This window comes from Pempheris klunzingeri, chromosome 7 (assembly GCF_042242105.1).
Source record: "Pempheris klunzingeri isolate RE-2024b chromosome 7, fPemKlu1.hap1, whole genome shotgun sequence".
NCBI lineage: Eukaryota > Metazoa > Chordata > Actinopteri > Acropomatiformes > Pempheridae > Pempheris > Pempheris klunzingeri.
In genome coordinates, this window is record NC_092018.1 from 10,204,038 (window position 1) to 10,219,469 (window position 15,432).

Genomic DNA, 15,432 nt, shown 5'->3' on the forward strand with positions numbered 1-15,432 from the left:
TAAGCCCAAGTAATTGTTAAGATATTGCTGTTGTTTGTTGTTATCCATTTAGCACATGAAGATGCAGACCACATTTTATTACCAGGTATAAGGGAGGTGTTAATGGAATACATGTGAAAATCAATGAGCCAAAGCCCAATAAAACGCAGTAATGAAACATTCTCATAAACAAGTTGAAGCCATAACATCAGTGTGCTAACATGCTCAGGGGATCACTAAAGTCAGTAGGAACCATCAGCGACAATATTTGTGGTTTCCAAGTTTCCATTTTTACCCTTAAAACAAAGATATGATTAATATACCTTGTAAACACTTGGATCTTGATTCTGCTACACTAAATGATTTTATTTGTCCATTGACCTCAGTGAATATTAACCAAATTACTATTTAAATTTAAAGTTTAAATTTCATTTCTTATCTTTTAAGCCTTATACAAAAGGGAAAAGTAGGAGGTAAAACCAAACAAAAAAAGAAGAGAGATTAAGTAATACATATAAAAAATGGTAGGTATCATAACAAATGTTGCATTATGTAACGCCGTCTGTGTTACCAAAAAGTTGTGGCTGAAAACAAAGAGCAGAGCATCTACATTTACTGTACTTTGGCAAAGTGTTACTTCACTGCCTCTGTGCTCGGCAGTGTGCTGAGCTAATGCCTGAAGACACGCTTTGTGAGTATTACCACCAGTATAAACACATCTATACATACTGCGTCACTTTTTCCCCCATCAGTCTATTCACTTCTTTAGTTTTTTTTCCTTTCTCTTAAGGATTTCTGCAGTCATCACTCCATTTTTCTGCCTTTTACTGTAAACACCACACCTGGCTTCTCAGGCTCTGGAGGCACTGAGCAAAGTGAAGGCACTTCACCTCATCCCACTATTCTTTAATCTCTGTCAGGCCTGGGAGCCACCCAAAGGCTACATGATTGAACTTTGGCATTAAGGTTAAGACATGAAAATCACAAAAAGCTGGTGCACTCGCTCACTCAGCCTCGCTCAAATGCACACACAAACATTTTACCTCTCAGCACTGCACTCCCAGGACAGCTGCAGAGAGCTCCTCACTAAAACAAATGCACTTCCTTTTCCTGCTCACTTTAACAACCCAGTCATGTAAATGGGAGTAGGGATGAGCACATTAAGACAAAATACTGTGAAACCATCCTCCACATACTAGAAAATGGTGTTAAGAATGTGGCAAACTGTTGAAACACAATAACTGATGCTGGATTAAATATCCCAAATATGTTAGTATTACTATTCATGAAGTCTGATTATAGTAATGATAACTAATCATGTATGAGCTCTCATGGGGAAGCAGGCCTGAGTCTTACATCATCGCAGTAGACAGGCGGCTGCAGGACTCGGCTGGCTCCAGAATCAGCCCTCTAACGGCTCGGTCTAAGAAAGGTCACATGTCACTAGTAATACCTCCCTCTGAAAGAGACGTGCAGGGTGACTCCCACATGCCTCAAACGAAGGCACACAGACCTGCACCCGCTAAAAAACACACGTAGAACATGCTCATATACTCACACACACACACACACACACAAGCTACTTTGATCATTCCTGTCCACCTACACTGAAAGGTAAAAACAAATGGAGCAGAGGGAGGGTGTAGCCTGGATAATGGTCTGATTAGGTGCTAATGGCAGCTCATTACCAGACCACCGTGGGGTGCGCTGACAGCAGTGCTCCGCAGAGCTCATGCGTAATTCAAACAATCAAATAATCATTTGAGGTCTTATCAGATAAAAATTCAAACACTTAGATGTTAGTTTGACATAATACGCAGTTTTAAGACATTCTTCTTGTGAAAACTTGCAATTTGTCAAAAAATCAAAAGATAAATTAACCTGAAATTATTTTTTTGGAAAACACAACATTAATAGATTCTAACTTTGTAAAGCTGTTGTGATGTGTCAGCACATGGTGGCTTATTCATACATTCATACAGAGCAACATCAGTGTTTATTTGAACACATGTTCCTGCCCTCCAACAATCACTCTTTTTTGGCTGTATATCTGGTTCTTTAGTAGGTAAATACTCCACTATGTTCACCGGCTGACTGCTAACTGTGGATATGCAGTGTACGTTGGGTTTGTCAGAGCTTTTTTGCTCTGCAACTGTGTGTTATAGCATGAAACACCGCTGATGAACCAAAACGAGAAAGTTGTGGGTAAGAAAACCAAAACAATAAACTGACAGACACTAAAACACTCCGTAGACTGGTGGCAATCTGATAATTCTCTGTGGGTTTGCCACTACAAGCAACACCGCCTCATTTGATCCATTACTAATTCAAAAATAGTGATTAGTGCAGCTTTATGTTAATTGATCAGGAAAATAAAAACTAGTTGCAGCCCAAGAAGAAACGCTACTGAATATCTAGAAGATTTCAGTTGAGAAGTAGGTCTACCTCAAATATGATACAGGTTTAATGGTGTATTTTAATTTCCCATTCCAAGATGATATTGACAAACATATGAATAAAATATATAACTGGAAGACAGGGGAAAAAAAGAGGATATGCAGGGAGAATTTCCCAGCCTGACTGTGAGAAATGGTAGTCTGGGTCTTGAAAATAAGTAACATCTATAAATATCCATCCTTAATGTAAGCTAAAATCTGCTGTGTGTTTATAAACAGACAGAGGAATGCTTGGAGCGGTCAAACATTGAGGAGGCCCGGTCCAGATGAGACAGCCTGCGTGTTCAGCTCAGTTGACAAGACGATTCAAATAAAACAGCATCTCCGACAGACTGCTGATCTACCACATGCCACAAACATGTCTTCTGCATTGAGTCACCTTGTGCATCTCTTCTTCTACTGTAATGTGTCTCCGCTTCAAATTGGTGTATTTATCACTGTACACCTGGAGAGCATCACCACTCTTCCTACATGCGGTTTTATAATGATACGTCGTCAAAGATACGCATCGTGCACTTACACTTAGTAATCTGAGCCTGAGAAAAAGGCTAAGGGTGTCAACGCAATTGCTGGATTGCTGTCGCTCATCGCTACTCATGCAGCACCCTTTATTTTCTCACCACACAACCACAACGCTCTGTGTGTGCATGTGTGTGCAAGAGGTAAAGAGATCACTCACCTCTGACTGTGGCTCAAATAATTAAGGCCAGTGGGAGAATAAGATTGACTTGTAGCCAGACTCAGTGACAGGTGCATAGGTGATGACCTTTGCCTTAGGTCATGTTTTGTTTAAATACGAATACTTGGTACATCAATGCTTATGGCTTTTTTTTGCAACATCCAGGGGGCAATAGTAAGAACCAACTGTTTAGTTAGCGTTTAGAAAATTACCTGTACGCTTTCAGCTTTACATTAGGACTGAGCAAGATTTCCATCTTGTACTGCCATTCATCCTATTTTCAAGCTTTGTCTTGTTTCAGAAAAATTAACTTGTCCATGTTGTGTACAGAAAGGACAGGTCTGATGGCACTAACAGTGTAAAGATGACTTTCCCTTCAGCTTTTTCCTTGTTCCTGTCATGTTCGCATTCAGGTGATGTTGTCTAAAATGAGTGAACAACCACCAGCATAGCCGATCACAGAAGTACAATGACAGCACATACCCTTTGTCCAATCCCCCTGTCTTTGTCAGTCGTCATTGTAGTGAACTGAGAAACAGTAATTGTCCCCAACTAGAGACTTTAATGATACTGGAGGGTCTTCAAACTCCGGTTAACAATATCCAGCCCTTTGCAAAAGTTTTATTCTAAGTAAAATTTTGCCTACACAAAAAAGTTCTGCTCGTGTGTGTTCGTGGGAATAGGATGCTCTTTTGTTTTGTATTAAATCAGTGGGCACCAGGACATAAAAATCCTGCAATGAGCAGATTTGACAATCTGGTTCAGAGAACTTACACTTTTTCTGCCACTCAATAGTCAGCATATGAAGGTGTGAATTTTCAAGTTAGCTTTGAAGAGAAAGCAAGCAAGCTGTGCTCCTGTTCATGCCAGCATTAAAACTACTTCTGTAAATCAGAACCTAAGCAACTTGTATGCACACTAAACACAGAGAGAACAGAGTGTTTGGACAACAATGTAGTTTGTTTTAGCCAAATCTGACAAATTTACTGAAAACTGATCACTGAAATTACAGTTCATTACAGTTTTTGGCTTGTGACCCCTTGAGATGAAGGAACATCTGCTCGTGAGCCCTCAAAGCTTATGATTGTAGTCTGGGCTTGAGTTGTGAGCCAAAAAATGTAGATGACTGAACAGGTTAAAGTGTCCAGTATTTCACAAGAAACAGCAAGAATTGGAGTAAAGTTCAAATTTTTATCCTGACAGCCCTTTCTGAGGTCTCCACTGCTTTAAACAACGTGAGCTGAGAGAAAAACAGACTAGCATCTTGTCCGGCTGCAGTGTACGAGTACAGTGGTGGACAGAGAAGTGCAGAGTGCAGTGGAGCACATATGGGTCTACGTAGGAGCTTTATGCATCTGCCCGAGCACATCAGGCCATTTACACCCACATGGAGTGATACATTGCACTGAAAATTTACCCACTAGTGTGCAGCCAAAAAAGTGACCTTTATTGAGTTCCAATTCTCCTGTGAGTCCAAGTGTATAGCTGGGCCTGATTCAGCCTGCTGTTACAGTGCAGTATTACAATATTCCTGCAGTCACAAGTCTGAGTCACGGTACGAGTGGATGGAGATGTGTGGCGCTGAGCCTGGTGTGACGCTAATTGCAGGAGCTGCTGTTAGTGAGAATAAAAGTGAGAGTCCAAGTGAATCTCTGAGAGTGTGTAATGGAGGGCAGTATCGGGTACTTCACACATCACTGCTGGGAAGGAATTAAATTAGACAAACATGTCCTGAAACGGGCTGGTCGTGATTTCACCATAAAACCCAGCAGCTTCCAACAGAAGCAGCTCCTCGTTTTTAGTGCTCAGCTTCTCTCTTTCTTTTTCTCTTTCTGCATCAAGGCTGTCTCTTTTATTGCGTGGTGTTATGAAACCCATCTACATTCTTAACTACCTCTCAGGTGAGTGCTGGGGACAGGGAAAGGTGCGTTACTATAACAACCGTGGCAAAGGAGGTGTAGACTGACTTTTGACGTGAACAGCTGAGTCTGGGGAGGAGGAGGTGGAGGGAGTATGAAAGACTCTACAGGTCTGCCTGTACTGAAGAGGCCTTTTGCTGTAAAGGATAACTTGTTTTGTGCCCTTTTGTTTGCTTTTCCTTTAATAGCAATGCTTTTCGAACAAATCGATGCGGTTATACAACAGGTAGTTGGAGAGCTCCCTCCTCCTGCCAAAAGCAGCTTCCTGTTGCATTAGCTGCTACTTACACATTTTCATTCTACGTTTTCCAGCAAAATTATATAACCCCAAGATTCTGTCCAAAGGTTAATGTGGAACTGGCAAAACATGAAAACTGGAAGGGGTTTTTCAAAGTTAAATGTCTATTCGTTTGTATTTGAAAGGGGGTAACTGGGGGCAATTTGGAGCTTTTTGACTCAAGTCTTGGAAAACAGAAAATAAACAAATACCAGCTCTCATAGATTGGATACAGCTTGCAAGCTTTGATTACTCAGAGGGCAGCCATAGAATAAAGGTGCTTTAATGGTAAAACCCCAGAAACCCATGAATGTTATGTGTCACTGTGGACTAAAGTGGAAGCTGCACCCCGGGGCTCATCCTTTCACAGCCACCACGACAATCAGTAGTTTGTGGAGTTCCAACAAAGTTACAACAAACAATGTTCCTCCAGTGCGAGATTAAGAACTTGTTCCCTAAGGTCAGCGTGGAAAAGCTGAGTTAATAAATCCTTTCTCCCCAGAGGTCATACAGCCTCAATGGCTCCATTATATGCACCACCTAGTCACTGACTTTGTCTGCGTGCTGTTTGGTGCATGACAGTTGGTCCATACCCAGTCTATCAACAGCTGTCTGTTTGCACATCCAAAATTAGGACCCAAAATAGACTTGAAGGCTCCACAGAGCTGAGGGGGACTGCAGATTAGGCGCATGCCTGTTTCAAGAAGTAACACCTTTCACACAACATGTGTAATTTAATCCATTGATGAAAAAAATATTGATTAATGCAGCAAGTGTTGGATTGTACGTTTACTTAATAATTTGTTTTCAAGTGTTGATGATTTACCTTCATCCTACATTTACAATTCCTGCCTCTGATAGTAAAGTTAAATGTTCCGCTGTAAACATCCCGCCCACACAGTCGAGCAAGCAAAGAAACACAATACCTGTCGCTACGTTGTTAAATGTGCATACGCAATATCGGAGGTATTTGACATAATATCTAACAGCAGAGGTGCAGCCCCTATTCAAAGGCATTCATTTGAGAGGCTAATTAGAAAACATCTAATGAGCAGGAACAAGAACCTTTCTTTGGTTTATATTATACAGTGAAAAATATCTTGAGTGTAAGCAGCTGAGAAAATGAACAGCTGTGTGCCCTAATTGATGCCACAACCTCGAGCATGCAGCCCATGTCAAACTGTAATAATGGGTTCTCTGTGCTTACAGTATCGATCTGATTGTTCGACACTAATCAGTATGTGCAAGTACTGTAAGTTCCCCACAAGGACACAAGGATTAATTTGCCAATGGCTGCATTGATAACCCACTTTATCCGCACAAACTCTCCCTTTCTCTTTTGTTCTCTCAGGGTACCACTCATCTGTTCTGTCAAAACGGAGATACGCAACATTGTGTAACACCCAAAGAGCTCCTGACTGTGCCAGCTCGTAATCCCAGCAGAACTCTCACACACACGCACACCCTCTCAAAGGAATAAGGAATGAATCCTGAGCTGGAAAGCCACACCTATCTCCTACTATCTCTCTCAGTGAACCTGAGAGAGATGTAACCTATGCATCAGTTCCTTTCTTCCCTTCGGCCTCAATTCTTTTGGCTAAAATTGAGCCTTTCTGTTTCCCGTACCTATCATTTTGACGACAGCTGACAAAAATGAGCAGGAAACATATTATTAAGTAGTGGACAGCCTGTTATCAGCCTTGATTATGTGGGAGTATAAAATGAGGACTGCTGCACTATAGCATAGATCCCTTGAACAGTTAGGTATCTAGGGGTCACTCTTTCTCTCTCTTTTTCCATTGCAGCTTGCTCTCTAACAGGATAGTAACATTATAGATCAAGCTTGACCACAATTCTGTTCAGTTTTAGAGAGCTGCTCTGCTGCCGAGGCCTCTCTGGAGCCTCGTATCTCTGCAAAACAAAAAAAACACCGCGGAACACACAAGCCCATACAGTCACAAATATACACACATATGCAGGCCTCTAGAGTGAAAGCCAATACCTTTAAGCTTAACTGAGCTGGCTTCATGAGTTTCATGGTATTTTACCAGCCTAAATGTCACCAGTGCATTCCCTCTCCTCTCTCATCTTTTTGTTTTCCTTTTTAAATACGTAAATCTGTCCAATGTCATCATTACAGTGTTCATCCACAGACACACACTTACATCTCTAATGAAGTGCTTCAGGGTGGCATAGGCAATGGCAATCCCATCATGGGTGCTTGTGCCCCGTCCCAGTTCATCGAGAATGACCAATGAACGTTCGGTTGCGCGGGAAATGATCTCTGAGGCTTCAGCCAGCTCTTCCATGAACGTGCTGCGCCCTTTGTAGATGTTGTCTGAAGCCCCCATCCTGATAACCAAACAGACAAAGGAAAAAAGAGGTCAGAGGTCAAAACTAATAGGTAAAACAGAGAATTGTGCCGAGATCAGACTGCACAAGTTTTGTTTTTTGAGATGATGACTGTCAGATTAGGGCGATCGTGGAGTGATAGATCGTTGCTGTGTCTTTGCAGAGAGACGAGGCAGAACAGACCGCTTTTTGCTGTGCTTAGGTGATCGGACCGACTTCACAGTTACATCTGCACCAACGTCAAATGTTTACGTATGCAATCATGATTTTATGAATGAAATTGAACATAGAGCCACTCGTCATCACTCTGCAGTAACCGTGTGATCTGTCTTTTCCCTTCCTTTAGAAAGAGGGTGAACATGTGGGTGTACAGTATACTTTACATACTATATATGTGCAGATGGTGTCATCGCACCCACAGGTGTGATTAATTTGTTTATCAAGTTAGTAAATCAAACAAGAGGAAGAAAAGATTCTGACATGCTGGTCTATTTGTTGAGTGCCAGGTGCTACGTCTGTTGTTCTCCACTACGACAGACTGTGAGGGTTAAATACAGGTGGTTTCATGTTGTTATGTAGTCTGTTTTCAGAAAGAAATACAACAGTAAAGTTTTCATTCATTCTTTATCACCTTAACACCTTTTTGAGCATTTTTATTACAATAAATTACATATTTATTGTTGCTTTGGTATAAATACCATCAATGTGTGCATGCAACAAAGATGTCAAAGAGCTACCTAACTTTTTGATAATGTCACCATTGCAAATGAAGCGGAGAAGATCATTTACATTTTCAGGTTAAGTATTTCAGAATATATGTTCACTGAATCTGAAGTTTGGATGATTCTTGTCTTTAAGTGATTTGACTTCAAAGTTGAAGACATTGGAATAATTCACAAACTTCTGTTGTTATTACAGTGGTTTAAAAATCATGTGTCATGCTTGCAACAGTATGAACTCCCAAATTTCCCATTAAGGATAGAAAACTAATACAGTAGTTTTTGACTACATTAGCTTCTACTTGAAAATCTAATTATAAAGGAACAATATTTATACTTGAGTACAGTTTTTATTTACTCTACCCACCACTGGTCCTCAGTAATACACCCACAAAGTGTGAAGTCGATGAACAGTTGTACATTTTTAATAGATGTACAAACAAATGTAACAAATGGTCCAGAAATGTCGTTGTCACTGCGCACAGACAGTCTGACTGTCTCCAAAGGGCAAAACCACCTTTCTGACCTTAAAGGCAGGTTCTGTAACTTGTTTTATTTAACAGAGTGGTTTATTTGTTAGACTGAAAATCAAAGAGAGGCTATGTTGTGGGACTCGGCTGGATACTCTTGCTAGTTTCTCCAACATTTCTGACTCAGTCTTTAACTCATTATTCCTTACTCTGAATGAATTTGCAGTTTAAACATGGCACAGAAATGAACTGAAATAAAACATCAAACTGAGACAAAGTTAATTGTTCACCATCATCATCATCATAATTATCATGGCTTGCCAGTTCACTGAGATTTTTTAAGAATTTGTCAATTCAATTCTCTCACGCCCATAACTGCCTCTGGGTTTTTGCAGGTCTCTGTCTAGTATCGTCCTCTGTAGTGCTGACAGTGTAACATCACCTGCTGGAGGCTGTAATATCATCCCGCCTAACATCTCCATGACTGAACCTTACTTCGAACACTTGCGGAGGGAAGCCTCGCAGGGCCTAGAATGCATGTAATGAACGTACTGACAAACACATTGATGGTTCAATTATGGTTGATGATGTTAAACTGTCACCCGAGGAGGCAGAATTTAAGGCCAGTGACAGAAAATCAAAAGACAACAGTGGAGCGAGATTGCCTCGAACACTGTCGATGTTGTCAGCTGTCGAGTCCATGTCAACAGATTTTTACTGATTACAGAGATACAATGGCAACATGTTGAATTCTACACAAGCCTCAAAGCCAGTTTGAGAGCTCCTCTGATGCACCGATACACACTGACAGACAGAGCAGTGACTCATCTGATAAAAACTCCACTCCAGCTAGATCACAGATGAGACATCTCTCTGTCAGTCGGTGATTCTCACCTGAAAATCTGTCTTTTCCTGTCCTGACTGACCTTCAACATAGTACCCATCAATGAACCACAAACAGGAGCCTCCAGCTCATGGGTTACCCTGGTTACACCAAACACCATATAGGACCGGAGTGGAGCAGACATGCTGCTGCATTAAAGCAGCCAATTTATAGTACGTGTGTGCATGCGTGCCTATAACTCAGGGGAAATTATCACAATTGGATCTGTACTGCATGGCAGAAAGGACACGCAGATTCAGATGAGAAGGAAGAGGGCTGTTCACACACTCTGTCTGTCTACTGATGCACAGCTAAAACACAGCAACACTCCACCAGCTGGGTGTCCTGCTGCTCTCATTGAGTCCATCCTTCCCGCCAAACAAATGGATTCTGAAAATAGAGTCCATTTATCATCACCTCACACCTCTCCAGAAAACATGTTTAGACACATTTCAAGTGTTTTTCTGACACTCGTGGGTCTCTCGTTGCTCTCAGATTGTCCAGTTATTTTATTTTCTTTACACATTATCACATCACTTTAGTGTAATCAATCAAAACCTTGCTTTCAATAAAATCTCTGTGCCTAAATTCAACCCCTACTACCATGCAAAACTCAAATGAGTGTTAAGTCTTTCCTTTTCAAATGCAAATGGTGTCCTAAAAAGCTGAAAGAAAAACATAATCCACACACTGATACACGCTCAGTATCACCCGTCTATGAGGTTTAGTGCATTCAGCGTGCTATTTACATCTTTTGATGAAGGCTATCCACCCTTTCTCAACCGGTTTCATTTCATCCTGGCTTATTGAGTGAGCTGACATAGAAGAAAGCTTTGCAAGCAGAGAAACAGAGAAACTGTTGCCATTTGATTTTAAAAGACTGGCGCAAAAAACTTGAGGTTTACCACTGATGTCTTTTAAACCTCATCTAAATTTCATTATGGCTGAGAGGGGCAGTTTAAAATAACCTCACATTATATTAAACTGTGGGAAAAAATACACACACACCACTGAGAGATAACTGGAGCACCTCAACTTACCAAACACGTTCTTCTGTTTTTATTGACAGTCTGCTTTTGTTGTTTACTGTGTGTACTGAGGGTTTTTGATTTGAATCAGATCATGTCTGTTGTTTATGTTTGGTTTGTTCTGCTTTTGTTGCTCTAATGATTCCATGAGATATTAAACAGCACTTTATTTTAAATATTATTTTATGTGGACACCAGAGGACTGGCAACCACTTTGTTTAAGCTACTGGAAAATCAAATAAAGAAACAGGCTACAAAAGAATCCATCTTTTGAAGAAGAACATCAGGGTCAGAGCATAACACAAGTCCTATACCTTAGAACACTAAAGGCCTAACCAGCCCCGTGTGCCGCCTACAAGATGGCAAAGTCACCCCGACACTGCAGCACTATAAAAACTCTACAGAACGAATGGGTCGATTTAGGATATAACGCTTTTCCACATGCCCAACATGTGTCACTTCACTACACAACACCCACCTAGGTTAGGATGTTACACAGAGACCAGTTGGCACCACAACACTCACCACCCTTTGTGAGGTCTTTCTGGATATTAGCCACACATTTCTGGGCCCCAAAAAAGAAAAATCACAGCATTTTCTGATGGGAGGGGAGCTTGTGAAAGACTTTAGTGAAACACAGTATAATCAGTGCTACGGTGAATTAAAAGGTCCCTTTCAAAACACAGTTTTACATTTTGCTTCCTTTTGCTGTTTCCATAACAACCATGAAGGGATGGAGGAATGTGCTCTATAACCTTCAGGACTCAATATCAACAAGAAAACACACACATAGAGCAGCTGCACACGTGCACACACACCTCTGTCAGCCGGCAGGACACACACACACGCACACGCACACGCACACGAACGCACACACAAGGTTGTCGGTTTACTCTGTTAATGTCTGTAAAAGAATCACACACACATAATTATCCTCAAACCAATGTGGCATATTTGTAAAAATACTGTATCATAGTGGAGTGGGCAGCAAAATAAAAGCAAGACTCTATGAGGCGGCATGCTGCTTTAAACCAATCTACAGATTATTCACTTTATCCTCATTGATAATCAATCATCTGGATCATTTCAGACAGGATATCCCATTAGACACCCACGCACCATCTCATTATCCCCATCCCACAAAGTCTGCTTATTGCACTCTAGTAAAACTCAAAAGCACACACTCCATGTCGGTCTCGCTCTCTCTTATAAACACAACGTCTCTCACATACACACAAGTTGAAGCAATTCCCACTGCTGCGCCTATTATGCTTGGCACAGCAGTGGGAATTGATTGAGAGTTTATTATCAAAGCAGATTCTCCTCAGGATCTTACACTCAGTGGCGGAGAGAGCAGTCGAATTAGACACAGTTAGGATAACGGGGGTAACAAAGCAGGTGAAGAGAGGGCTGAGTGTGTTTTCTCTGCGGACATTAATTGGCTCTGAGTTGCATTTTTCAAGAGAGAAAGAAAGAATATTGTGTTCCAACTGCAATCAGAGACCAGACCAAACAACAGAGGACAAACGCGTATAAACACATGCACAATTCTGTGTTCACTGACTGAAGTAGTGCAGTACACTCATTCTCTAACCTGCCCTCCCACTACTACTTTGACCTGAGGGTGACACTAATTACTCCCTTATTCAAAGTCTTACCTTTAAACAAGCATTAACTGCAACCCACTCCTAACTAGGGGTTTTTATTATTATTGATCAATTTCTCCCCATAAGTATTCAATTTTTAAAAAAAAAGGCAGATCAGATCAGATCAGTTAGAGCACCCTGGAGCGTTTGAATCCATCTTGAACCTTGTGCCTGCATGTCACTCCACAGCTCACTCGCTCACTTCCTGTAGTCTCTTTACTCACTGAAACCATCAGATGCCCCAACAAAGCAGATCATTTTCAACTGATTTTCACTCAAATCTCATGTTCCCATAACCCTAAAAGTGGTCGTTTCCTGCTGGGAGACCTTATTGATTACCTTAGTATAGAAAGATGAGTGCAACATTCGCCACAATAGAAAGTGAAGAAAAACATGAGAGGGAGGTTTGAATTCAATTTACAGCCTTTTGATGCAATGTAAAAAGTTCAAAGATTTCTTAAAAATACATTCACATCGTGAGCTTATCTCTATTCGTAAATCTAATGCATTTGACATGTTTTTTATTCCTTTTTTTATTTTGGTTCAGTTTAAATCTTTAAATAATTTGTTTTCAGTTTATAGGAAGACTAAATATATAATCTATAGTACTATTAATAAAACTCTTAAAATTTTATAATAAGTTCCTCTGTTCGGTCGGCCTGATCCGTCACTCTAACAACCCTAAACTCACTCACACTAAAATACACTCTTACATATGTGAAGACCAGCCAAAATCACATCATTACATTAACATGGTGCCAACCGTTTCTCCTAAGGACAGAAGGACACACACACACACACACACACACACACACACACACACACACACACACACACACACACACACACACACACACACACACACACACACACACACACACACACACACACACACACACACACACACACACACACACACACACACACACACACACACACACACACACACACACACAGTCTGTCTCTGGCTCCCACTGGGTTAATACATGAGAACATGCTTAAACCCACAAAAAAAGACAATTACACACATCTGCAAGTCATTAGGTCTAATCACACAGTGCAGCTGAGGCAGAATAACAGAGACCATATATTGGCCTGTGTTCCACACTAATACGTACTGTAGTCAAGACTGGAAACTATATGCAGAGCTTACTGCTACCCTCATCATAATGAGAAAAAAAAAGATCTTCTCTAACAAAGCCTCACTGTCTGAGGGTTCCTACAATACAGAGAGCCGTATCGTACTGAACCATGACAGAACAATAGAGTCGGCCTTGTCAAACAACTCTTGTTCTTCTTTTTTAAACCCTCACATACCTCCTCCTGTGTGGTGAGGAACACATTGGGATTAGAAGGGATTAGTCTGAGTGTCAGTCCTGGAAATAAAGTTGGGCATGTCACAGACGATGAAGGAGACACAAGGTGAGGGAGGTGTTTGGGGGAAAGTGAGATTTTTTTTTTGTCCCCAGGTCGTTCATCCAATTGCAATAATAACGAAGAATCTAAAGATCTTGTGTTGTTGTGGTCGTGACATCCTGAGTGTGTTTATGTATCTGTCCATCAAAAGACAGAAAGAAATGCACTGAAGCTTGCAATGGCACTGTGGTGGCACTTCTACATGATGAACTAGGTATTATACCATAAGTATACTTATGCATACGTATGTATACTTATGAACACATTCTTTCTTTACAGAAGTCTCATCTTTAAGATGCTTGTGGGGGAAACAGACATCTTCATGTTGGTGTCACCAAAAGAAAAAACTAGTTTTTCCTATGCTTCCAACACTTGATTTAGAGGAAAGTAGTCCCAATGAAAGCTGTTGACTGCATGTTTTCTGCATTATCCAGCGTAAACCTTAAAAGTTAAAGATTTCGCTTTTGAATTCTTTAAAGTGCCGATGCAAAGAAGTGTCAGACCTTTGTTTAGTCATCATTTCTTTTTTAGTTATGGTATTAATATGTCAATATCATCACAGTAGTCATTTTCTCTGTATCTGTTTTTTATTTCATTATGTGACACAATGTTCTCTGGTGTAATATCCCTTTAGAGTGCCAAGTGTAAACTACTGTTTTTCCTATTTCTGTCCTGTTGAAGAGTCTGAGGGCTCAAACAAACAAAATTGATAAAAAAAAAAATAACCCCATAATTATCTGTGTGTCTAAATACCACTAAAGGTAAGAACATCTGTTTTGTTATTTGAGGGAACCTTTTAAGCTGATAAAGGAAATTTGACTTAAATTAATTCATTTGATTTAGGTGTCCTTAGCTTTCCTGGATATCCAATGATATTAATCAATGACGCAACATTAGTGGTTAATCAGTCATGTGGCAACTTTAAAACAAACCAGCTATAATAAAACAAATTACACTCAGTGTGCTTTGCAGAGCATTACAGGAACCAAATACAATTAAAAACAGAAGACAATGAACACAACAGTGATGTTCATGCCAACAGTGGTGATCTTTAAAGTGCTGCCGAGCGCTTTTCTCGAGAGAAAAAGGCGACAGCACACCAAGTAGGTGCTCCCAAAAAGAAAGTTTAGTACAATTATGAGATTTCAACATTACGTCTTAATCAGGTAATACTGAACATCTGAACTAGTATGTCCGTGTATCGACTTTTCCGTGTATCAACTTTTTCATCTTGATGCACAGCAATCAAACATGTAAGGATTGCACAGGTAGATTTCAATGTGCTTGTTTTCATACCTGGTGTAAATGCCGTCCAGCATGCTCAGATGGGCCTCAGAGGCCGGCACGTAGGAGCCAATCTGTGCCATAATACAGATCAGGGCAACCTGACGAATGTAGGAGCTCTTACCCCCCATATTAGGACCAGTGATTATCATAGTTCTCCTGCCATCACCCTGTAGCAGAGGAGGAGAGGAGAACAACAGTAACATAGACAGAAGGTGAACGAGGAGAGAGACAGAATAAGATATTTTCATGCTGTCCTGCACAGCTGAGGAGGTGGGAGGATTGAAAGCTTGGCTTCTCTTCTTATTGGCTTGTGCTTCTGTT

General features: G+C 40.7%; 1 protein-coding gene across 1 annotated transcript in view; it reads right to left on the reverse strand.

The window, feature by feature from the left end:
- Positions 1-15,432, reverse strand: part of msh3 (mutS homolog 3 (E. coli)) — a 37,856-nt gene that overhangs the window by 3,227 nt on the left and 19,197 nt on the right. Inside the window, exons 20-21 of the mRNA XM_070833404.1 lie at positions 15,121-15,278; positions 7,476-7,662 (exon numbers count right to left, since the gene is read on the reverse strand). Of these exons, the coding sequence (XP_070689505.1) occupies positions 7,476-7,662; positions 15,121-15,278 (345 nt within the window). The remainder of the gene's footprint in view (positions 1-7,475; positions 7,663-15,120; positions 15,279-15,432) is intronic.